Source organism: Podarcis filfolensis (assembly GCF_964270895.1).
Source record: "Podarcis filfolensis genome assembly, chromosome: 17".
In the NCBI taxonomy this organism is placed as follows: Eukaryota; Metazoa; Chordata; class Lepidosauria; order Squamata; family Lacertidae; genus Podarcis; species Podarcis filfolensis.
In genome coordinates, this window is record NC_139621.1 from 1454392 (window position 1) to 1480565 (window position 26174).

At 45.7% G+C, this 26174-nt stretch overlaps 1 protein-coding gene and 1 long non-coding RNA gene across 3 annotated transcripts in view; one reads left to right on the forward strand and one right to left on the reverse strand.

The window, feature by feature from the left end:
• The window catches only part of DNMT1 (DNA methyltransferase 1), a 48685-nt gene extending 28867 nt beyond the window's left edge, over positions 1-19818 (reverse strand). The window contains exons 1-12 of one of the 2 annotated variants that reach the window (XM_083592089.1): positions 19633-19818; positions 13494-13536; positions 13256-13363; positions 11180-11456; positions 10335-10407; positions 9253-9355; positions 8878-8918; positions 5270-5321; positions 4216-4299; positions 4025-4134; positions 2367-2485; positions 828-920 (exon numbers count right to left, since the gene is read on the reverse strand). In XM_083592089.1, the coding sequence (XP_083448215.1) occupies positions 828-920; positions 2367-2485; positions 4025-4134; positions 4216-4299; positions 5270-5321; positions 8878-8918; positions 9253-9355; positions 10335-10407; positions 11180-11456; positions 13256-13363; positions 13494-13536; positions 19633-19679 (1150 nt within the window). In that variant the 5' untranslated portion in view covers positions 19680-19818. The remainder of the gene's footprint in view (positions 1-827; positions 921-2366; positions 2486-4024; positions 4135-4215; positions 4300-5269; positions 5322-8877; positions 8919-9252; positions 9356-10334; positions 10408-11179; positions 11457-13255; positions 13364-13493; positions 13537-19632) is intronic. The other variant, XM_083592090.1, reaches the window with a different exon arrangement.
• Positions 19819-19916: 98 nt separating this feature from the next.
• LOC310752296 lies at positions 19917-25925 on the forward strand. The gene is made up of 2 exons (XR_014542900.1): positions 19917-21469; positions 24933-25925. It is a non-coding gene; the product is annotated as an uncharacterized lncRNA (long non-coding RNA).
• Positions 25926-26174: the final 249 nt, after the last annotated feature.

Below are 26174 nucleotides of genomic sequence, written 5' to 3' on the forward strand. Positions count from 1 at the left end.
AACCACTGAGGGGTCTCAATCAACTGCTTGAGAAACACTGCTCTGAAAGAATGCTTTTCTATTTTTAAGTTGAGCACAACTTGGTTCTTAAAGAATGCTTCTACGTGATGGCACTGGGCTGTGGAACTCCCTCCTCCTAGATACGTAGGCAGAACATGTATGTAAAGATGTGCGGCAGCATGTCCTGCTCCTTGGCTGGTAAAGCACATGCGCAGCTTTGCAAATAGGTCGTGCTGTGGATTTGTGAGGGTTGCTTGCTCTGCGCAGTCACATATGCAGCGCCCATAGTGGTGGAGGTGATCAGGGATGAAGGGGGACAATTAGGCCACTCAATTAAGCCCACCTGGAAAGGGAAGGGGATTGGCATCCCCATTTTGAGCACAGCATGCAAGAGAACTGGGGTTGGCAGAGGAAGACGCTTTTCATCGCTGCCAGTAGTTTCTTCAACAAATCCCAGAGACTGAGCTGTGAGTTCTGCAAGGCCTGGGTCCCCCTTGTCTATCTGGCTCACTTAGAAGAGTCAGTGACTTAGGAGTGGTTGTTCTTGTTGGGGAAAACTTTAATTTCAAAAAATATGTAATGTTTTTCTGCTGTTTATATATTTTTGTATTTGTTCATATTTATTAATACATTTTGGGAGGCCTATGGTTGTTTCTTTAAAAATTGTTATATTTTGTAATTGTTGGTGAATTATCTTGAAATATTGCTGGTATTTCATTACGTAGATTTTTCTGATGCTGTTGTGAGCCACTCCAAGTATGCGCTGAGCATGAAAAAGCAGGACACAGACAAAACTGAAAGGGATGATGATTTTCTTAAAAGCTTACCTGTGGTGAATCCAATCAAAGCCTTCTCACCTCCATCAAAACCAGTGATCCACCATGCATTGATGGGGCCCATCTTTCTGGCTCGGACACCACCTAAAATCAGCGATGAAAATGGAGAGGCATCATATTTTAAAATCACTTAGTTGCTAGGCCATGGTGGATGCATGTGCTTTAATAAGCCCACACTGAGGAACAGGAGCTGGGCAACCACCTCTGGCTGGTTTCTCAGGGTTCTTTGCTCCCCCTGGAAGCTTGCAGATACAAGTGGGCTGGCTGAGAAGCTCACTTCCTTTTCCACCAGGTCACTAGATCCACACCTGCACCAAAACCAAGGCACTTAATTGGTCCGTCTTACCCTTGGGAAGCTGCAAATATCTTGTTACTTGATTTACAATGGCTAATTAAAGACAAAACTTTTGACCTTCCTGTCATGAATGAACGATGCTTAGCTAATTTAGCAGCATCCAGTGGCTCATCTAGTAATGCAACAAGCAAACACGGGGTTAAGTGTCTCTTTTGTGGGCAAAGTGTACTTGCAGCCTCTGAAATGCTGTCCCACCACCTGTACCCTGGACTGCAGCCCATTGTGACTTGACAGGATGGGCCCAAGGAGTGGCAAATGCCTCCTTGCCGTAGGGGGTGGTACCAAAGGCTTTGGGGAAATGTGTTAATGTCTCTCCCCCTTCTCAGGTCATCTGGGGTAATGGTCTGGATGGGGCCCAATAAGCTGGAGCTGAATTCCAACAAGCTGTTGGCTCTGCTGGTCATTGGTTCCCGATTCCAGAAGATGGGTAAACGGTGTGTCCTGAAGGGCACTGCACTCCCCTTGAAGGATCCAGGTTCGTGGCCTGGGGGCACTCTTGGATCCATCTTTGCCACGGGAGGCTCAGATAGCTTAATGAAAGCCTATTTCTAGCTCTGGCTGGTTTACCAGCTATGGCTGTCCCTGAATTTGAATAGACTTGTCACAGCAATCCATGCCCTGGTTACCTCAAGTCTGGACTACTGTAATGTGGTCTGCATGGGGCTGCCCTTGAAGACTGTTCAGAAGCTGGTATAGATTTCAGCCACTAGGTTATTGAGCAGCAAGCCACTTTGAAGTCATATCACATTTATTTTCCATGATCTGTGCTAGTTACCTATTCATTTACATATGTAATTTAAGATTTACCATTAACCTTTAAACCCTGAAGAGTTCAGGGTCCATGTAACTTGGAAGAGCACCTCTCTTGGTATGTGCCAGTCTGGTCACTAAGATTAAAGGGGTCTTCTTTGGGTGCTGCCTCTGGGTGAGGCCCTGGGGCAGTTCCATGGCTGATGGTCTTCTCTGTTGCTACACCCTCCCTGTGAAACTCCCTTCCTTTGGAAGTCAATCAGACATAATTTGCACTCCAGTTTTATGACAGGTTAATATGATGTGTCAGTTATGTATGTGGCAGAGTGGATGTGAACACCCCGCCCTGGAGTTTTAAATTAAGAGCATCATATAAATTAAATGGGGGGGGGATAGGGAAAACCTGCCTGCAGGGCCACACTTACCATCCAGACAAGGGTTATCATCATATATTGGCTTTACTGCACCACTGAAGTAGAGTTCGATATTCCTTTCTATGAGACCAGTATCAAATGGGCACAGGTGGCCTTTTCGATCATAAACACTGCACAGAAAAGGAAAAGGTTGCATAGTCTTTGGTTGTCTATACACCTGTCATTCACAACAGCCAACTAAAAAACCTCCAGTTTCTCATTAATGTAGCTGTAAAGTGTGTACAAAGTGCTTTTACAGCTCTTGGGGCAAAGGGTGGCAAACCAAGTGGTGATAGCAAACTAGAAGAGTCAGGGCTCCAGTGAGAGTAGTGGCGAGGCTTGAAAACGTAAGTGGAGGCCATGAGATGCAGAACACAGGAAGACTGATTCACCTTTTTCTTTTGTAAAGTAAAAGGAAGCCACACTGATTATAGAATTGCCAAAGGCCAAGAACCATAACCATATATAACCGATAGGTACTGTACTAATATTACCCATCACTGCGGACAACTTTCCTGGCCAACCCTATCCTATTTCATAGCTGTACACAGGGAACTGTCCCACCAGACTGGGAAAATCAAAAGCAACACAAAAGCTGGGGTGACTTAAACCAGGGATAGGCAGCCTTGAAACTTGTGTGTTCTGCTTTATTTACTTACAAACTGAGGACCACCAACTGGAGCAAAGTCCAAAATAGTGGTTCAGGAACATAAGCTGAGAATAAAAGACAGTGTCTCTTTAACCCTGATCAGCCCAGGGTTAAAAACTTAGCCTGTCTTTTCCTCCAAAGCTTTCTCTATGTCAGAAGTCTAATTTAGGGAGTGCAGGAAGCCTTTAAATTGCTCCCATTGTTAAAGTTGGGATTCAGAAAGTCACCGCTTCTGAAAATCACCCGAGATCCCAAACCCCTTCCTGCAGCTTAAACCACACCATCCTGTTAAGGGCTAGGGGCTCCAGAGGGCTGCAGGTGCAGTTGACTGTGCTGCTGGGCACCCGCCTTCCCAAAGATCTTACTGCACTCAAGCAACACAGTTCCAGCAGGTGCCCCAAGGATCCCTACCAGACTTCTGTGGGGATGCTTGGAGGCTGCAATGGAGCACAGCCCCAAACCTAGGAACACACTGGCGTATCCTCAAGGGGTTGTGTTTATTAATAAGGTGCCCCATACTGCTGCACCCTCGCCCCTGCCCAATCTCAACCCTTTCTATTTGGCAAGCAAACACACACAGCAGCACTGTAGACCTCTGGATCAGAAATAAATGGACATTCAAAGCTTTCTTTTTTGAGCAGACTGCTACCTGCTTCCTTCTGCCCTTATCACCCTCTAGTTTCTAAGCCTCAGAGCTTAGCAGATCCTTCCTCCAACTGCTGCTACTGCAGATTCCTGCTTGGAGTCTCAGAGATGGAGGGAGGGGCAGTCCTTCAGGCAGCAAATTTCCAGTATTCATGACTCCCTCCATACTTGTCCCACCCTGAGATTCAATTACCTAGGCTTTACAGTGATGCTTGCTAATGTGGCATGCTCCCACTGCTGCTGGACTACAACTCCCATCAGCCCTGACCACTAGTCATGCTGGCTAGGGTTGGTGGGAGCCAGTGTCCAACAGTAACAACTGGAGGACCACAAGTTAACCAGCCCTGCTTTATGGCAAGTCAGCACAAGGCCTCACCTGAAGGAAGTCACTTTGTGCTGAGGCAGGTCATCGTAACTCTCAAACCCATCTTCGTTGGCATCAAAGATGGACAAGCGCTCATCGGTCAGCATCTCGGGTTCATCCAGCTAGGAAGATACAAAATTTTATTCTAGACATATACCAGCAAGATAGAATTATTTTTGTTCATCTGCAAAGGATGGGCTTACGGCATCATCAGGATCTCCTTGGAAGAACTTGAGATCAGGGTCATCTAGGTATTGCCTGCATTCAACACACTTGGGAGGAGTGGTCTGGAAGAGAAAGATATAAGGAGAAAATGCAAGGTGGTGAATTCAGGTAACCAGGATCTAAAAATGGTGCTGCCAATAAGCTTGTGATGTGGCTGAATAACTCTGGGAATTTGTTACTTAAGTGACATTAGACCCTACCATTTCAAAGTAAAACATTTATAGGTCCACTTACAAAAATCATATTAAAAACAGGTTCCCTCCAGATGTTGCTGAACTCCAATTCCCATCATTCCTGATCACTGGCCATGCCAGCTGAGCTGATGGGAAACGGGAGCCCAAAACATCTGAAGGGAACCAGGCTGGGTAAGGATGATAACAGGGTCAGGGAACCTGCATCTCTCCAGATGTAGTTAGACTCCAACTCCCATCAGACAGTGTGGTCAGTGATAATGAGACTTTGAGTCCATCACCATCTGCAGGGCAAGAGAGTTCCCCATCCCTGGTGTAAAAGCTGTTACTGTACTGCTCTGGGTCACTGGTACCTAGCCAGAAAGGATACCCAACAGGTTTCATGCACATAAGTGGCATTTCTAGAAAATGCAGGGATTGCTCACTCATAGTTGGCTAAATCTAGCTGAAAGGGGGAGGCAGGATTTCATCAGTCCTTACATTCCATTCCACTGTACTGGCCATCATTTATGGAGCCCTTCCAAATGCTTAGCTGCTTTTCTGACTCATTTTTAAGAACAAAACACACAAAGTTATGCCACTTTCATTCACTATTTTTCTGTTCTTAAAGACAGTAAACCAAGGCCAAGATATGGTATCAGAGCAATGCTGATGTGGTATATCTGAAGCCACCCAAAGTTCCACCTGACAGAGGCATTAAATGCCTGTCCTGAAAATCAGAAAAAATAGTATCTTCTTGAACTGCTGATGTTCCAGTCATTCCAGGGCGGAGTGTGTGAATGTGCACACCACAAATGCCTAGTATTCCAACCAGATACAAAACAAACCAACACTTACTGACCTTAACAGGTGGCACAGTTTTAACCTGGTTTGCTTCTTCTTTTATTTCAGACCTGGGCAAAAAACAAAACAAAACCCTCACACAGTGCAACAAGTTGGGTAATATAAGCTATTACAAGAATACTGTTGTTTAAGTCACTGGATACAGAGACTTTGATAAGTCCATGCAGTAAAATGCTTTCATATATAGTGGTACCTCGGGGTAAGTACTTAATTCGTTCCAGAGGTCCGTTCTTAACCTGAAGCATCACTTTAGCTAATGGGGCCTCCCGCTGCGCCACTGGAGCACGATTTCTGTTCTCATCCCGAAGCAAAGTTCTTAACCTGAAGCACTATTTCTGGGTTAGCGGAGTGTGTAACCTGAAGCGTATGTAACCTGAGGTACCACTGTACAAAGACACTTTCAGCTTAAAGAAACTGTGTATTCTGGGGAGCCATTTTATACCCTCTACTCTCACTTCCATCAATGCATGAACAGGGCAGAGACTGACTGCTCCATTTCAATATTCTGTGTTTCTTTATTTAGCCTAAGGAATGAAAACAAAGTGCTTCTGACCTGGTTAGGATTCCTGATGTTCCTGATCTCTAAACAATGGTTTTTCTGTAGGGTAATCAGTCTGAGGCCCTCTAGATAATTTAGGCTACAACCCCAACATCCGAGATTTGGCCATGCTGACTGGGCCTGACAGGAGCTGTAGTCCAAAACATCTAGAGAGGACCAGATTCAGGGAAGGAGCCGATTCTCTCCCCTGCACCTCCTACATGCAAATTTCTCCTTTCTTCCCATCACAGAGCTAACTAGTACATCTGTACAGATGTTTGAAGCTAGCCAAGGAGGAGTGGCTTTGTGTAATCCAAACACCCACTGCAGCCACTCTCCAAAATATGGAGATACTTCATTTCTCTCCTCATGCCAGAGGCAACATTTACAGGGCTTTTTTTTTCTTTTCATTTTTAGGAGTGCAACAGGGTTGCTTTTTCTTCAGACCAGACAGCCAGAGCTAAAAAGAACATGAACTATCACTGCTCCCACTGCACCTTTTATTTGCAGCTGGCACTGCTCTTGGCAGAGGTGGGTGAGCAGCCAGCAGCTCTCAGGCCAATTTCAAAAGCTTCCTGCAAGAAATCAGTTTGAGCCTCCAGCAAGAACAACCCGTTTCCCTTCCAGCTGCTCAATGGGGGGGGGGGGAGAGAAGGGGCGAACTCCTTGCTTTTAACTCTTGCCACACCCAACACTGGCATGTGACCCTCAGGAAATCTATTTATCATCATCATCATCATCACTATACTACTACAATTACTACATTTATATCCCCCCTTTCTTCCAAAGAGCTGAAGGTAGCATGTGTGGTTCTCATCCCTCTGCATTTTATCCTCACAACCATGTGAGGTAGGTTAGGCTAAGAGACTGTAACTGGCCCAAGAGCAGCCAGAAAATATCATGGCTGAGTGGAAATTTCAACCCTGGTCTCCCACACCACCAGTGGCTTGAGTGTTGGATTTAGACTCTGTCAAACCCACTGAAATAATGTCATGGTCAAGTGCAGGCATAGGCAACCTCAGACCGCCAGATTTTTTGGGACTACAACTCCCATGATCCCTAGCTAACAGGACCAGTGGTCGGGGATGATGGGAACTGTAGTCCCAAAACATCTGAAGGGCCAAGGTTGCCTGTGCCTGGTCAAGTGCCATTGATTTTGATGGGTCTTCTCTAAGCATGACTTAAGTTTGGCTCCATCACCCCTAGTCTGTAAACAGCAAACTGTCCTAGTCTCCTCAGGTAAATTGCTCTAGATTTTTGGAAACTGGATTGAGGGAGGGCCATAGGTAGGTAGATATTTGGACCTGGCCAATATGGCTAACTATTGCCCAGTCTCAAACCATCCATTATTGGGCAAGGTGACTGATCATGTGGTCGCTGAACAACTCCAGACATGCCTGGAGGATGTGGACCATTTGGATCCCTTCCAATCGGGGTTCAGGCCTCATCATGGGACTGAAACTGCCTTGGTCGCGCTGGTTGATGATCTCTGGTGGGCTAGGGACATAGGTGAAAGCTGTTTCCTAGTTCTGCTGGATCTCTCAGCGGCTTTTGATAGCATCAATCATGACCTCCTTCTGGACTGACTAAAGGAGCTGGGAGCACTGTTATACAGTGGTCCGGCTCCTTCCTTTGGAACTGTGTCCAGAAATTGGTTGGGGAATGAGTGTTCAGACCCCTGGGCTCTCACTTGTGGGGTGCCTCAGGGTTCTGTCCTCTCCCCCATGCTTTTCAACATCTATATGAAGCCGCTGGGGGAGATTATCAGGGGGTTTGGGCTGAGTTTTCACCAGTATGCTGTTGATACCCAGAATCATAGAATCATAGAGTTGGAAGAGACCACAAGGGCCATCGAGTCCAACCCCCTGCCAAGCAGGAAACACCATCAGAGCACTCCTGACATATGGTTGTCAAGCCTCTGCTTAAAAACCCCCAAAGGAGGAGACTCCACCACACTCCTTGGCAGCAAATTCCACTGTCAAACAGCTCTTACTGTCAGGAAGTTCTTCCTAATGTTTAGGTGGAATCTTCTTTCTTGTAGTTTACCTCTCCTTTAAACTGAAACCAGTGAAGGCAGTGAATATCCTGTGAGTGTCTGGAGGCAGTTGGAGGATGGTTGGCAGCTAACCGATTGAGGTTGAATCCTGACTAGAAGTACTGTTTCTGGGGGACGGGCCAGATGGGTGTGGGGGACTCCCTGGTCCTGAATGGGGCAACTGTGGCCCTGAAGGAGTAGGTGAGCAGCCTGGGAGTCATTTTGGACTCATAGCTGTCCATGGAAGTGCAGATCAATTCTGTGTCCAGAGTAATATCTACCAGCTCCATCTGGTACACCAGCTGAGACCCTACCTGCCCACAGACTGTCTCACCAGAGTGGTGCATGCTCTGGCTATCTCCTGCTTATTGACATGCGCTCTACATGGGACTACCTTTGAAGGTGACTTAGAAACTACAACTAATTCAGAATGCGGCATGTAGACTGGTGACTGGGAGTGGCCGCCGGGACCATATAACACCAGTCTTAAAGAATATTCACTGGCTCCCAATACATTTCCGAGCACAATTCAAAATGTTGGTGCTGACCTTTATAGCCCTAAACGGCCTTGGTCATGTATACCTGAAGGAACGTGTCCACCACCATCATTCAGCCTGGACACTGAGGTCCAGCTCCGAGGGCCTTCTGGTGGTTCCCTCACTGCAAGAAGTGAAGCTACCAGGAACCAGGCAGAGGGCCTTCTCAGCAGTGGCACCCGCCCTGTGGAATACCCTCCCATCAAATGTCAAGGAGATAAAGAACCAAGCAACATCTGAAGGCAGCCCTGTATCTGGAAGTTTTTAATGTTTGATGCTTTACTATGTTTTTATGTGTGCTGCTAGAAACCCAGCTAGATTGGTGGGGAATAAATATTATATAAGTATATAAATTATATAAATAATATATAAGTATGTTCCCAAAAACAAAAAGAGAGTGTTGCTTTTTGTATCCATTGATGAAAATGGTTACATTTCTTGCTAGCAAACATACATGCAGAGAAAGCTGATGAGATCTCATGCGCCCAGTCACTTACCCTTCTTTGGCTTCTATTTTGATTCTTTTCTCATCTTGTTCCTTGAGAGCAAAAAGGAAGATGGTATTGAGAAGAAAGAAACATTTTCTCTTTCTTTAAAATTAGGTGTGAAGTATTAACCTTCTAGGGCAGCCTTCACCACCCGGAAGCCTCCAGGTGCTCCCATCAGGCTGACAGGAACAGCAGTGCCAAACATCTGGAGGGCACCAAGCTGGTAAAGGCTTTTCAAGGGCCCATAATTTATCCCCACTCCAGGGTGAAACAGCAATATTAAATCCAAAATTCCAAATGCAAGTGAGAATTCAGAAGTTTCATGCATACATTTCAAGCATTCTGGTGGTGGTGGAGTAAACTAGTAAAGCAATCAGCATTTACCTTCTCTCCAGGCTGCTGCTCCTCCTCTTCCTCCTCCTCATTTTCTACACTAATTTCTTGTTTCAGGTCTCCATTCACTTCCTCAGATTTGCGTTTATTGGATCTATTGCAAAAAGGAATTAATTTAGGTAACGTTATTTTGACAAGATGTTCACTGTGCTTATTAATGAAGGTGGAAAGCTAAGAAAAAATAAATGGGTTTTAACTTTACAAACCATGTTCAGATAACGCAGCATGAATTGGATAGCCATGGAAATGTGACATTTTAATTTAATTCTTTTAATTGATTTTTATTGAAAATGATCAAATATACATTTCCATCATTAAATATCCACCATTGTAGCCGTACATTCATCAACTTCCCTCCTTCCCCTTCCATGGTTCTTTAAATTTTCCCATATTTTCTGCATATTCTAAGAACCAAAAAAATCCATTTTAGTCATCGTTGTCCATCCCCCCCCCCCCCGGCAATTATCTCTCTCTACTGTGTGTTATACTATTGAATTTACCTTAATGCTGCTTACATTTTCACTTGCTTTACAGTTATTTTCCAAATATTCCACAAAATTTTTCCACTCCTCTTTATATACAGTCCTACCTCGGAAGTTGAACACCTTGCAAGTCGAACCTTTTGGCTACCGAACACCACAAACCCAAAAGTGAGTGTTCCAGTTAGTGAATGTTCTTTTGGAACCCAAATATACGACGCGGCTACCTGCAGCCAATCGGAAGCCACGCCTTGGTTTCCAAATGTTTTGGAAGTCGAACGGACTTCCAGAACGGATTCTGTTCAACTTCCGAGGTACGACTGTACTTGATCTTCTTGCACTCTTATTCTTGATCTCCAACAGAGGTCCACTTGCCTGATGTTTCTTTCCCCAGGTCACCTGGCTGCTCCATGTCTCACATGAACACCTGTACCGTTCAGTGCTCAATGTTAACCGCCTTGATGTAAGTGGTGATGAGGCAATCAGAGTAAAAGGTGGCAGCAGTATGGGGGATGAGAGTCAAATAAGCAAAAGAATCTTTAAGAAAAACCCACAAAAGAACAGTCACACCAGGTTTACACACAGCCTACTCACCCTTTGGAAAACATAGCTACTATGGTTGGTTGCTTGCCAGAACTACGGGTGATCCTTGAACTGCTTGGGGATTCTGCAGATTAATTTAAAAAATAGAATCAGTTGCAGTTACCATACATAAAAGGTTTCTGCTGCTTTCAAAGTGCTTAAGGCAGATTAGATTCCCCGCCCCCCCCCCAGCCAAGCCCATCTTCTATTACCAACTGCAGAATCTTAATCTGAAACAGACTTGAAGGACAGACTTGCTTGCATATATTCCTTACAAAGAGCTTGCCTTTACTATCTGCAGCAGCCTTCCCCAACACAGTGCCCTCCAGATGTCACAGGACCCTGATGCTTTCACCAAAGGGAAAGAAAAATAAAAAGGGAAGGGACTCAAAATGTTCATTATCAGGCTTGTTGAATTTTGAAACAGAATTTGCATTCTCAAAATCATCATTGTCGTCATCACTTCCTATTTTCCTTTTTTAAAAAAAGGGTTCACGCTCTTAAAGCAGAATGAAAATCTACCTGTATGCAAGGAGACAGCAAGCCAATTCATGAATAGGAGCTAGGAGCAGATCCTGCAGATGGCTCATTTGTCCAGGCTGAATGTAAATGAGAACCTGCAATGCTCCACTAATAAAACTAGTCAAAGGCCAACCTCTGGCAAACAAGTCTACAGAAGTAACTTTGCCACATCTGCCCTCATTTATTTGAAACCTAAATAGTAAGTGGGAGTGGGGAGAGAAACACCCTCAATTTCCAGAAGGCTTTGGCTTTCCTGCCATTTATGCTATGTATCCAGAGTCAAAGTAGTGGAGACTCCCAAGAGCCATGTTAAAGCAAGTCTCTAAATGACGTACTTCTGTTCTCACTGTTGGACTTGCTCTTCCTACCCCTGCGGGCTTTGGGCACAGAGGGTGAGGCCAATGGTGTGGAGGAGCAAGACGATGCTGCCTCCTCCACCTCCATGGTGCTGTCCTCTTCTCCCTTGCTGCTTCTTCTCTCGGGCTCTTCATCACTGCCATAGGCACCATTCTCTGTGCAGCCGTTGGGCTTCTGGCCAAGCTCCAGGCTATCTCCATTCTCCAAAGCAAGTTCTTGGTGGAGCAAGGTTTTGACTTTGGCCAGGTACAGTTCCTGCAGCAAAGGGAAAGAGGAACAGGCTGAGTGCAGTGCACATATTCTGGGCACATCAATGGACTTTGCAGAGGAGGAGGGGGGAGATAAGAAATTCTGAGATCCTGGTTCCACCTGCTGCGTCTTTCTTCCGGGAGCAAAAGAGGAAAGACGCAACCTGCCAGCTCCAGTGAAGGCAATTTGAGCTGCCAATACATGGTGGATGGGGAGCCAAGACGTATCGGCAGCTCAAAATGTCTGAAACCGATAGTGCAATGTGAATGCCATACCGGTTTCAGACAATAAATCGGATTATCGCCCAGCTGTGGAACACAGTGGACAATCTGTCCATGCTCCTTTACAGCAGATGAACTGCCTGGCCAAGATATAAATCACAGTCAAATCTACACATATATCCTTTCACTCACACAATATTTTTGACATGCAATAGCATGATAAGTATGCTGCCAACCACCCCGAGATCTATAGATGTAGGGTGGTATACAAAATTTAATAATAATACCCCCACACACACTTATTCTTACAGCACAACACTATAGAGTCTACATGCCAGGCCAGAGTATGAAATCAGTGTTAGAAACAGATACGAAGGCTGGGAGCTAAATGGCACCTTAAACCTAGGTTATGGGTGCAACAATTGAATGCCTAGGCACACTTTTTTTAACAAGAATACAAGGCTGAAAATGAATGAACTGCAGCTAAAATCTCATATTCATGTTTCACATTGTCTAGTTCTCATCTGAAGATTTCAAAAAACAAAGCCATGCTTCCCCTGCCCACCGCCCTGATATTCTTAAGAGGGTCTCTTCTCCAGGCTTCAGATAGTAGCTAGAAGTGGGGAGGCAGAAAAGGTCCTCCTTTCCTTCCACTCTGCAGTTTTAATCTGAAATCTTAGGCGCAGTACTGCACCCAGAGCTCAGAAACTGCTCGAGCTAATGAAATTACCAGTCACAAAATGCGCCGAGAATAATGGGAGTTTCAAACTCTGTGTGAAATAGCCCTTAGCCTACAATGCAATGATCTGGCTCAGTGTCCTTGAATATGTATAGAAAAAGACAGGCAGAAATCTATTGTTTTGGCAATTGTCTCAACAGAATACCGTGGAGTTATCATCCTAGTTATGATGCTAATGCAGAGTCATACAATTTAGCGCAATCTAGAGCAATCTATGGAATTTACAATCTGCCTTAGATAAAAAAAAACCAATTTATATAAAGCTAGGAACCATGTGGCTCCTGGGACTTGTGTTCTAGACGCCAAAACAAAACGTCTAGGTGCCATTTTAATTTTGCTGCCATGCTACCCCATAGACCACCTAATTCGCCCTACAGCAGCAAGCAATCAATAAAATCAATCAATATTATTATTATTATTATTATTATTATTATTATTATTATTATTATTATTTTGCTGCCAGGTGCATCAGGTGGTCTGCAGGGAAGTGTGGCACCGAAAGACAAGTCTTTTGCTGCCACGTTACCCCACAAACCATCTGATCTGCCCAGCAGAATATATGTGTGTGTGTGTAAACACACACACACACACACACAAATAAATACATAAATATACATATACATATATATATTTGTTCCCCACTGCTAGCTAGATCAAGAGTGAATGAAGTCATTATCTCCCCACCTGAAAAAAAGAAATAAATGAGTTGATAACTGCAGCAAACTGGAGAACCTTTCTCATTTTAGAAATCATCCCCATCCAACTGGGAAGGCAGGCACAGTCAAACCCACAGAACAGTATCTGAATGGAACAGGAGGAACTGACCCATCCCTATAATTACCTACCTCTGAAAGCTCCTCTTTGTGAAACTTGGTCTCCAGGTCTTTCAGTTGATTCTGAACATCGGCTTGCAAGAAGCCATGCATCAGACTCAGTTTTTCCTTAACGCATTCCTAAAGACAGACAGAGAGGCAGACAGACAGCATATTAAACTGGCAGCTCACACCTTCTCAGGGGGTGGCTGCAAGGAGGCACTGGCATGACTCTCCATTAAAAGGGGGAGGGGGACACTCATGCACTCACTCTTTCACCAAGACCATCTTCATCCCTTTCTAGATCTTTCAGCCTGTTTAAAAAACAAACAAAAACAAGCACAGTTCCTCATTAGGAAACAGCCTCTTACAAGGGAGCTTCAGAGGGCTGAGACAGGTGGTATTTCACCTCCTGGATGACACTGGGGTAGGGAAGGGGGAAAGAGGGGCTTGGCATCAGTATGTGGGACACCAACACACGTCTCCCTGCTGCCCTCATGCCTGGGCAATAGGACTCAGGGGGAAGCGGGGTTTATTGGCAGAAATGGAGAACCTGACCCCTCCAGATGTCTCAGATTCTTTTATCTGCACCATGTCATCTGTCAATAGTACCCAAGAGCCACCTGGCTTACTGCAGAGAATAAGGAGATACCTAAGTTGGCTGAAAGAATAAAATGTTACTTCCATCTCCCTTATTCTAGCCCTGTTAATGGCTGTGGCTGGGCTGGCATCACTTGGTTGGTTCTCCCCACCAGCACTGCTCAGGAAGCCTCACCTCGAGAAAGAGAAATCAATACATTTCCACAGAGTGAGAAAATGGATGTCTCCCTCAGCTGACACGAGAATTTGGTCATCCAAGCCCAGGAAGGACAAAGAACCCGGGAAGAAGTCAAGCATGCCTTAGCATTCCATGCTGTTATTTGTTTTGTTGTTGCTTTATTTGCCATATTCACTAAGATGGCAATCCAACAAAACCATTCTGAGGGAAGAATTGGAATTGAGTGGGGTAGAAACCTATATAGAAAGATTATCCCTTAGAATAGCTGGGGTGGGGGTCTAGAGTGCTCAATTTAGGGAGGAAATCCATGCTACTGCCCACCCCTTCACAGACCCACAAACTGAGAGCATGTTCTAGCTGGCTGGCAAGGATTATTTCAGATCTGTGGAATGCTTCCCTAATTTCCCAGGAAGAGTTGGCTGGGGTGGGGGGGAGAGAGCCAAAGCCAAGCTCAGCCCTTCAGAGGCAGCACCTAGACCAGGGCAAGCCAGCCAGCATGTCCTGCAGGACATTGTTTGACTACAACTCCCATTCATCCCTGACCAATGGCCAGGCTTGCTGGGGCTGATGGAAGTTGAAATCCAACAATATCCAAATGTCACCATGTTGGCTACCCCTAACCTAGACCCACAGCTGCCTACCCAGAGGGAAGCAGCAGTGGGGTTGCTGACATGCCAATTTGGGTTGGAGGGAAGGAATGGGTTCCACTGATGAAGGCCAAGGGAGAGATGAATCGTAGAATTATAGAGTTGGAAGGGACCACGAGGATGATCTAGTCCAACCCCCTGCAATGCACATAGAAAACCTGCTTCCCTCTGGTCACCCCCTTCCTATACTGATGTATCTGTATTTGTGGATTCACATAGAGACCTTAGGCTTTGAATTCCACTTCCCCCAAAATCTATGTGTCCTCTTCTCAAGAGTCAAACATTTCCAGCTGGAAGCCAGAAATCTACAAAATGACATATGAAAGTTTTCCCTCAAAGCACATGATTAAACAGAGGCCCCAGCTACATACAGGCACCAATATGTTCCAGAAAGCAACTCTGGAGACCCTCTTCTGCACTTTCTGTCATTTCCTGATGTGTACAGACACACATGCCTGTAAGAACAGGACCAAATTTTTCAGAAACTGACTAATTCCTTAACTCCATTGAGGCAAAATGTTTCTCTTTGGATGCGTACCAGGGAACCACCCCCTCAACCAAAAACAAAGAGCTGCTGACACACTTTGCCCCAGGACACAAGCCAAGGCAAAAAGGGCGCCATTTGCTTGCACTTTGCACATTTAATTCCTGTTCCATTGTGACATTCCCTGAGGCCAAGGGAGTGCCGCCACATGCAAGTCCCCCCCCCCCCACTCCAACTTTGCATCCAATTTTGATATTTTCCCCATGTCTCTTTTTACTTATCCTACAAATCCAAAGTGGCCAGCCACCACTACCCTAGCATATAACACATCCTTAGCGCACTAGTCTACATTCTTGTTTTACAACTTAGTGAACTGTAGGGAAGAAATCTCTGTTAGGCAAGAAGTCTTTTTGTAAATAATTTTTATTAGTTTTCCAATATTCCCTCAATAATAGCCAAATTATAACAATATCAATTAATTCCCAATTAATACAATTATACAAATGCCAATCAACTTTCAATTAATACATTTTAGTTAAAATGGCTCCCGCATGATGGATTGGATGCAGTTCCGATCTTACGTCACTGTGTTTCATAATCTCATTAATTTCAGTTATATTTCAGTTATAATAATAATCTTTTAATCAACAGCTGCATAATTAATGATTTCCATTCGTGTTGTTATATTATATAAATTTATAAAACTTCAAGTGAGGAATTCAAACTACAGTCATACCTTGGGTTACAGATGCTTCAGGTTGCGTTTCTTCGGGTTACGGACTGGCCGAAACCCGGAAGTACCGGAATGGTTTACTTCTGGGTTTCGGTAGTTGCACATGTGCAGAAGTGCTAAATTGCGCTTTGTGCATAAGTTCCGAATTACAACCCGCGTGTGCACATGCGCAGCACTGCGTGTTGTGAACGCTGTGGGTTGCAAACACGCTTCCCGCATGGATCACGTTCACAACCCGAGCATCCACTGTATTATCTTTGTTCTGTCCTGCATGTGAAAAACTGTTATGTCCATGGAGATTCCTTTTGACCATATATGGTGTTGTCTCTTTCACTTTCCAGCTGATGCTGCCTCCCATCATGACTTGAGGCAGAACTGCGTCTCAAAAGTCTCTCAAAGGACTTATCTCTCCATCCCTTGCCTCAGTGTCTCAGAACAGACAACAGCCTGCTAACTGAACCTCTTGGGCTTGCCGATCAGAAGATCTGCGGTTTGAATCCGGGGTGAGCTCCCGTTGCTCTGTCCCAGCTCCTGCCAACCTAGCAGTTCAAAAGCACACCAGTGCAAGTAGATAAATAGATACCCAGTCGCCTTTGACTGGAATTAACTGTCCAGAGGTCCTTTACCTTTGTTTTTCTTCAGCCTAGGCAAGTGGGCTATTTTCGAATGTGCTGGAGATTTTCCTTTGCAACTCTCAGTATCTCTGCAACACCACTCCCACAGCCCTGTTTCCTTTCTTCCTTTCAGCTGAGATTTATGGCCAATTATCCTTTATCTTAAATTACATTCTGTCAGAAGCACAAACAAATCTCAGTCTCTTCTTCCTTTTTCGATGTTTTAAGTGGAGGTGGGGGGAACGACTCTTATGTTTCCAGCATACTTGAGCTTCCCCTCCCCCTCCTTTCTTCTTTTCAAGTCACACACAGTCTTCATTCTTGCTAATTAATCTCAATAATACTCAAATTTCTCCCTTCCTCACTTGTAAATATTTTTTCATCTTGCATTCTAGAGAGGGTTGCCGAATCATAAATATAAAAAGAAGCTTAGAATAAGCAAACCATGGGCTTCCCTCTGTCTCTCGCACCAAATAAAATCTTATTTCAGTTCATGCAGCTGAATGTCCCACAGTTTATCATTGCATATTTTTCCAGCAACCCACCCCCCATTATTTTAAAGCCAATTTAAAAATCAATTAATGAGGTGACCTCTATTTCCAGAAAAGGAGTCCGGGGTGTTGCAGCAGACAAAGTGCTTCTGCACCCAGTGCCTTTGCCTGTTCTCACACTCCATGGGGGAGTGAGTGCCAGACCTCAGGGCAAACAGCGGATGAGAGCCCGTTCCTCTCAAGCCCACCAAGGAATTCTGAGAATGGTTTAACCCCCACCATTCTCATTATCTTTATCTGCTTCTCCCTGCAATGTCAAGGGAGTCGTCCATTCCTGGCGCAAAATGGAAATGGAAGCCTGTTAGGCAAGAAGTCTTGCTGCTAAAATGCAAGTACTTCCAATGCCTTCTCTCCTTGGGGAAGAATCTCTTTGAAGACTCTTGAGAGAAGCTGCCAAATCTGAATTATTTTTTCCTCAAATTTGCCATTATCAGACGTGCTCAACAAACTGCCTAACTCTGACTAAAAGTGCTGAATGTATAACTTGCTTAAGGTCAACAATGCAAATCTACTGGGCCAAATTCAGAATCCTAAGAAATGCCACCTACCCACAACCCCTTGCCAAAGAGAAACAGAAGTCTGAACTGTTAGAATAGAACTTACAGGCAGAGCACTTAGGCTGAGCTGCTGGCCCAGAATCCTTCACTCGGAAGCTCCCTTCCAAACGAAAGCACCATAGACCAAACTTGTGTGCAAGGCAACACAGAGATGGAAAATAATGGAAACTGAAGAGGTTTTGTTTGAGAACATGTTGCTGTGTTGGACAAGAGTCTACCATCAGCCCCTCCTCTTCCAAGAATGGTATGTTCCCATTGAGGGCAGAATCGAAAAATGCGGAAAGGGGGAAAATAGTTTAGGAAAATCCCAGAGCTGAAGTTTAGAGCCACCACTGGCTCTCATAAGGGAAAGGCAAGCGAGTTCCTCCCAGACTGTTGACTCCAGACAACAGCAGAGAAGCAGTTGCTGCCCGCCTGCACTGCTCTGAGAGGGAGACTCAGGAAGTAGATAAGCAAACAGATGCACCATGCAGCACAAGCTACAGCCTCACAACCATTCACAGCTGTAATGGTGGGCAAAATGCACATACTAGAGCCTTCAAGGTGGAAAGCAGGCTGAAAAAAGGAAAGAAATGAGAAATAACCATTTCCTTCTTTCGGTCTGCATGGCTGTGCAAAGGCTAGCTTGTTTACTTTCCAGATTCCATTTTGCAATCGGGCCCAAAGGACCATCTAGGTTGGCTCTGAGAGCAGGAACACAGAGACATGACAGACCCTGAGCTACAACAGCACCCTATAGAACAAGGATTACATGCCTATTTTCCATCTGAGAGAGAAAAGTGAAAGTTAGAAAACAGAATACAGAAACAATGATGTTGATAAATATTTGCTACCAACAATTTCAGAAATAAGATCAAAAGCTCAATAAGTTGAGAAACAGTAAAGGTGTGCAGCGTTACTTCAGTGTAAAGAAGCAACTGGCATCCTCTAGGTGAGAGGCTAGGAGGAAATCCCAATGGGGCAAGAGAGGGCAGTGCCTACCTCCCATCCAAGACCCAACCTGTTTTGGCAGCAGAGCACAGATATCAGTTTCAGAAGCAGCAAGCAGAGGCACTTCGACAAAGGAAATTGTTTTGAACAGATTAGGGAAATAGACAGCTACTACTATGTGGAATGACAGGTAGGCGAGATTAGACCGGGGGGGGGGGCACCCAAAAAACACCTCCCAAGGGGAGCGGAGGGAAGGGCTCCACTGAAATGCAGCGGGCATTAGAAAGTGGAGAACCAAGCAGCCATTGCAAGCTCGTGGCTGCCAATGACGCCAACCCACCATGGCGTTTGCCCGGGCTTCCGCTTAACCCTTCCCCTCAAGAGACACAGGCACATTCCCGCCAAGCCAGGCTTTCCACTAGAAACGCTCCTCCATTTCCTGTCGCAGGTGCCAAGGGGGGCACAGGGAGAGAAGGGGGGCCAGTGAGCCCCCAGAAAACTGAAGGGCTGCTTTCGGCTTCTCTGCTGGTTCTCCCCTCTGCACCCCAAGGAAAGGCAGGTTGGCTGCAGGAAAAGTGACTCCTCTTCCTCCTCACATCGTCGCTGCTTTTGGAAAATCCTAGCAGAGAATTAGTCACCTTCATTCCCTAGAACCCTATTTTTTTACGAAGAAAAGTTGGGGCACCAGCCCCTTCAGAAGGGATGGGGCGGAGGGAGCGGAAAGTTGACAATCAATTCCTTGGGGACATTTCCCGACAGCTGAACCCCCTTCGAGTTGTGATTTGACAGCCACAGCACTGCAGGTCTCGGAGCACCCCTCCAATTATGCATTAAAAGGGAAAGCGCTGCAATTCCCGGAGGGGGAGAACTCGCCCCCCCCAGTCATGCGGGCCTCCGCGCAGGCGAGGCTCCCTCCGGCCGCCCCCTCAGGAGACCAGAGTCCTCCTTTCGGGAAACTTTCCTTGGAAGGCTCCTTGGCCGGGAGGACGCGGGGGGGGGCGCTGAGGGAGCCCCGGCCTCGGCGGGAGAAGGCGCCCCCTCGGGAAAGGGGCTGGGGACCCCCCGGTGGGGCGGGGAAGCGCCTCCCCCCCCCCCCGCGAGGGGACCCGCACTCACCGCCGGCGCAGCTCCTCCGGGGTCAGCGGGGCGGCCCGGGCGGGCATCGGGGCAGCGAGGCGGCAGCAAGGCGGGCGGGCGGGCGGGCGGGGAGGGCGGAGACGGATTCGCGCGCGCGCGCCGGGAGGGAGGGAGGGGGCGGAGCGGGACCCGGGCAGACCATCCGGAGTCGGGGAGGAAGGGGCGGGACTTCGCCGGCCGCCACTCACCGAGAGGGAGGAACCAAATGGGGGGGAGCGGAAGAGGCGCGCGAGGCGGGTGGGAGGTACCATTCTCCTTTCTATCTGTCTGCGTGCGGCAGATGCATCTCTGCAGCGGGGAACTGAAAGGCCGGAGCCCGGAGCGGGTTTTCGGAGCCGGGGCGGGCGGGAAATGCAGGCGCTCGGCCCTGGCGCTCCTGCCCGAGGGACGCCTCCCCAGCCCCGTCTTCCGCGGGCGGCGCCGAGGCTGCACTCGCTGTTCCGCGGCCGGTGGCTCTGGCGATGCGGCCCCCGGGGCCCGAGCCTCGGCAGCAGATCCCCGGGGGGATCCCCCCCCCGGCCCTGCTGCCCCTCTTCTCTCCGCGCTCCTTCCGCGGCGGGCACCACAATGCCCCGGAGCAGCCCCGGCCCTGTGCGGGGTGAGGCGCCTCTCTCTGGCCCTGCGGCTCCTCTCCCGGGAAGGCGCCTCAGGAAAAATAACAAACTTTTTTTAAAAAGAAATAAAAAATCCCCTGTAATTATTTTCCCACCCCACCGTGTCGCTGTATTTTTTGTGCCTACTATCATTCTGTTGTTCGGTTTTTCTGTTTCCTCTTTTACCCTGACAGTCATAAGGTTTTATAGGATATAGAAAGTTCTAGCAATTCAACCTTTTACTCAGACAGAAGTTTTAAAAGTCCCGTTTTTTTCTTCAGCTAAAAACACAAATTTTAAAGAGTTATAAAACAGTATCAATCCACAGTATTTATCGTTTGTTTTCTTCAACCTCTTGAAAAGCCCTCCTATTATCCACTTTTGGGAAATTTAAAATCTTTTAACCAACCAAGTCTCCCTCCTTTCTTCAGATTCTTCAAAAAGCCGTTAATCCATATTTAGAATAATCCACCAGGCTGTCTGATTCAAACATACAAACTTTAAAAGCAGGAGATTATAAAGCAAAAATATGTTGTTGTTTAGTCGTGTCCGACTCTTCGTGGCCCCCTGGACCAGAGCACGCCAGGCACTCCTGTCTTCCACTGCCTCCCGCAGTTTGGTCAGACTCATGTTTGTAGCTTTGAGAGCACTGTCCCACCATCTTGTCCTCTGTCGTCCCCTTCTTTAAAAGAGAAAAGAAAAACGCTACCTTGCTTCAAAACCACTTCCAGCTTCTGTCAGTCTCAAAAAAAACTTCATTTTTTAGATAGTTCTAAAAATATTTTCAGACAATTCCCAATATTAAATATTGTTTTTTTAACTCCACCCTTGCAGTGCCTGCCTCTTTTGGTTCAGAAGATGAAAAGGAGCAAGAGAAAGAAAAATGTTTCTTAATATCAATCAATCCACAAAGTCCACGTCCTGCTTTCTTCTCTTTACCTTCCCCAATGTCCAGTTTAAGTCCTTTTGCAGTTTGGCAAACTTGCCAGAGAGTGTTAGGATTCTTGCCCTGTGCTTGCAGTCATGGGATTGTTTTTCTCACATGACAGTGTATGTTTTCATTCCACATAGTGGGAAGTGATGGAGACAGGATGTTTGTATTACTGTGTTCTGTGATGTGGAACTATTATCCTTTGTCTCTTTCTCTTTGCTGTCTGATGAGAAAGAGGAAGGAGCTGAGTCAGAATGCTCCGAGTGTATTACATGTAAATAAAGTTGTTGTTGTTGTTTAGTTGTTTAGTCGTATCCGACTCTTCGTGACCCCATGGACCAGAGCACTCCAGGCACTTTTGTCCTCCACTGCCTCCCGCAGTTTGATCAAACTCATGCTGGTAGCTTCAAGAACACCATCCAACCATCTCATCCTCTGTCGTCCCCTTCTCCTTGTGCCCTCCATCTTTCCCAACATCAGGGTCTTTTCCAGGGAGTCTTCTCTTCTCATGAGGTGGCCAAAGTATTGGAGCCTCAGCTTCACGATCTGTCCTTCCAGTGAGCACTCAGGGCTGATTTCCTTAAGAATGGATAGGTTTGATCTTCTTGCAGTCCATGGGACTCTCAAGAGTCTCCTCCAGCACCATAATTCAAAAGCATCAATTCTTCGACGATCAGCCTTCTTTATGGTCCAGCTCTCACTTCTATACATTACTACTGGGAAAACCATGGCTTTAACTATATGGACCTTTGTTGGCAAGGTGATGTCTCTGCTTTTTAATATGCTGTCTAGGTTTGCCATCGCCTTTCTCCCAAGTAGCAGGCGTCTTTTAATTTCGTGACTGCTGTCACTATCTGCAGTGATCACGGAGCCCTAGAAGGTAAAATCTCTTACTGCCTCCATTTCTTCCCCTTCCATTTGCCAGGAGGTGATGGGCCCAGTGGCCATGATCTTCGTTTTTTTGATGTTGAGCTTCAGACCATATTTTGTGCTCCCCTCTTTCACCCTCAATACAGTGGTACCTCGCAAGACGAAAAACGCGCAAGACGAAAGAGTTTTCCGTTTTTTTAGTCGTTCCGCAAGACGAATTTCCCTATGGGCTTGCTTCGCAAGACGAAACGTCTTGCAAGTTCTTGCGAGTTTGTTTCCTTTTTCTTAAAGCCGCTAAGCCGTTAATAGCCGCTAAGCCGCTAATAGCCGTGCTTCGCGGAACGGATTAATTTCGTCTTGCGAGGCACCACTGTAAAAGGTTCTTTAATTCCTCCTCACTTTCTGCCATCAAGGTTGTGTCATCTGCATATCTGAGATTGTTGATATTTCTTCCGGCAATCTTAATTCCGGCTTGGGATTCATCCAGCCCAGCCTTTCGCATGATGAATTCTGCATATAAGTTAAATAAGCAGGGAGACAATATACAGCCTTGCCGTACTCCTTTCCCAATTTTGAACCAATCAGTTGTTCCATATCCAGTTCTAACTGTAGCTTCTTGTCCCACATAGAGATTTCTCAGGAGACAGATGAGGTGATCAGGCACTCCCATTTCTTTAAGAACTTGCCATAGTTTGCTGTGGTCGACACAGTCAAAGGCTTTTGCATAGTCAATGAAGCAGAAGTAGATGTCTTTCTGGAACTCTCTAGCTTTCTCCATAATCCAGCACATGTTTGCAATTTGGTCTCTAGTTCCTCTGCCTCTTCTAAATCCAACTTGCACTTCTGGGAGTTCTCGGTCCACATACTGCTTAAGCCTTGTAGAATTTTAAGCATAACCTTGCTAGCGTGTGAAATGAGTGCAATTGTGCGGTAGTTGGAGCATTCTTTGGCACTGCCTTTCTTTGGGATTGGGATGTAGACTGATCTTCTCCAATCCTCTGGCCACTGCTGAGTTTTCCAAACTTGCTGGCATATTGAGTGTAGCACCTTAACAGCATCATCTTTTAAAATTTTAAATAGTTCAGCTGGAATATCATCACTTCCACTGGCCTTGTTATTTGCAGTGCTTTCTAAGGCCCATTTGACTTCACTCTCCAGGATGTCTGGCCCAAGGTCAGCAGCCACACTACCTGGGGTGTACGAGACAGCCATATCTTTCTGGTATAATTCCTCTGTGTATTCTTGCCACCTCTTCTTGATGTCTTCTGCTTCTGTTAGGTCCTTACCACTTTTGTCCTTTATTATGGTAATCTTTGTACGAAATGTTCCTTTCATATTTCCGGTTTTCTTGAACAGATCTCTGGTTCTTCCCATTCTGTTGTTTTCCTCTATTTCTTTGCATTGCTCATTTAAGAAGGCCTTCTTGTCTCTCCTTGCTATTCTTTAGAAATCTGCATTCAATTTCCTGTATCTTTCACTATCTCCCTCGCATTTTGCTTGCCTTCTCTCCCCCGCTATTTGTAAGGCCTCGTTGGACAGCCACTTTGGTTTCTTGCATTTCTTTTTCATTGGGATGGTTTTAGTTGCTGCCTCCTGTATAATGTTGCGAGCCTCCACACATAGTTCTTCAGGCACTCTGTCCAGCAAATCTAAATCCTTAAACCTGTTCCTCACTTCCACTGTGTATTCATAAGGGATTTGGTTTCGATTGTATCTTACCGGCCTAGTGGTTTTTCCTACTTTCTTCAATTTAAGCTTGAATTTTGCTATAAGAAGCTGATGATCTGAGCCACAGTCAGCTCCAGGTCTTGTTTTTGCTGACTGTATAGAGCTTCTCCATCTTTGGCTGCAGAGAATATAATCAATCTGATTTCGATGTTGCCCATCTGGTGATGTCCATGTGTAGAGTCGTCTCTTGTGTTGTTGGAAAAGCGTGTTTGTGATGACCAGCTTGTTCTCTTGACAGAACTCTATTAGCCTTTGCCCTGCTTCATTTTGATCTCCAAGGCCAAACTTGCCAGTTGTTCCTTTTATCTCTTGATTCCCTACTTTAGCATTCCCATCCCCTATAATGAGAAGAACATCCTTCTTTGGTGTCACTTCTATAAGGTCTTGTAAGTCTTCATAGAATTGGTCAATTTCAGTTTCTTCAGCACCAGTAGTTGGTGCATAAACTTGGATTATTTTGATGTTAAAAGGTCTGCCTTGGATTCGTATTGAGATCATTCTATCATTTTTGAGATTGCATCCCAGTACAGCTATCGCCACTCTTTTGTTGACTATGAGGGCCACTCCATTTCTTTTACGGTTTTCTTGCCCACAGTAATAGATATGATAGTCATCCGAACTGAATTCGCCCATTCCCGTCCATTTTAGTTCACTGATGCCCAGGATGTCAATATTTATTCTTGCCATCTCATTTTTGACCACATCCAACTTACCCAGGTTCATGGTTCTTACATTCCAGGTTCCTATGCAATATTTTTCTTTACAGCATTGGACTTTCCTTTCGCTTCCAGGCATATCCGCAACTGAGCGCCCTTTCGGCTTTGGCCCAGCCGCTTCATCAGCTCTGGATCTACTTGTACTTGTCCTCCGCTCTTCCCCAGTAGCATGTTGGACACCTTCCGACCTGAGGGGCTCATCTTCCAGCGTCATAACTTTTATATACCTGTTGGCTTTGTCCATGGAGTTTTCTTGGCAGGGATACTGGAGTGGCTTGCCGGTTCCTCCTCCAGGTGGATCACGTTTGGTCAAAACTCTCCACTATGACCTGTTCATCTTGGGTGCCCTGCTTGACATAGTTCATAGCTTCTCTGAGTTATTCAAGCCCCTTCGCCACGGCAAGGCAGTGATCCATGAAGGGGGTAAATAAAGTAGTTTAGCCAAAATGCTGTGCTGCTGAGTCTGTCACGCAAACTGCCAGTACTCTGCAGAATCCTGAAGTGTGCTGATACTTCTTGATATCAGTCGCTGTGATGTTTGGGCTCTAGAAAGCTTTTGAAGCTCCCGAAAGATGGACCAGGAGGGAGAGAACATGCCAGTCGGGGATGTGTCTCTGTTGGATGCCTACTCGTGTGTAGGACGTTCCTGACAGAGTACTTATAAAGTCTAAAAATAATGCATCCAGTATTTCCTTGATGCACGTTTTTAGTTCAGTTCATGTACTGGAATGCTTATTAAAAAGACTATTAGCGGGTATTTGTTTATTCTTTTGTCAGCCCCTGCAGATTTTACTCCATGCCAGCTTTGCAGGCGGGGGGAGAGAAGGGAGGGGACATAACTGGGCTCCTGAGCCCCATAGGGGTGCCACAGAAAGAGTAGTTGGTCAAGAGAACTGTGGACTCAAAAAGGTTGAAAACCTCTGCTATAGACCATGTTCTCTTACACTTGCCCTATTATCAGCATGCTCGTGCAAAGATTATTGCCCCATTGCTTAGAATAATACCCTGAAGTTCAAGTTTGGAATTGTTCAGGAAACAGAAAACCAAACATCAGAAAGAGCAATAGTTGAGACAAAAAATACAGCGACACTGGTGGGAAAAATAATTACCGGGGATTTGTTTTGTTTGTTTGTTTTACGTTTGTTATTTTTCATTAAGCACCTTCCCAGGAGAGGAGCAACAGAACCATCTGTTGGAATTTTGAGGAAATCACAAGTCCTGATTCTTATTTTATGGAAATTGAAAATTTAAGACAATGATGATGATGATGATAAGTTTTGTATTTTGAACTTTAATAATTCAACTCATAACTTTATGGCTAACACAGCAAAAAAGCCACCTTCAGGCCCAACAACTTCTCTAGGTCAGAGTAAAGGTTCAATCGCAGAAAGGTAAACAAAGTCAGACCTGATGGCAATTTTATTAGAAATTAGGGGGAAAATGAAAAGAGGTATACAGAGACTGGAACAGAAAACCTCAGCAGTTGCAAATTTACAGTGGTGCCTCAGCTTACATACGCTTCAGGTTACAGACTCCGCTAAACCAGAAATAGTACCTCGGGTTAAGAACTTTGCTTCAGGATGAGAACAGAAATCGTGCTCCGGCGGCACAAAGGCAGCGGGAGGCCCCATTAGCTAAAGTGGTGCTTCAGGTTAAGAACAGTTTCGGGTTAAGAACGGACCT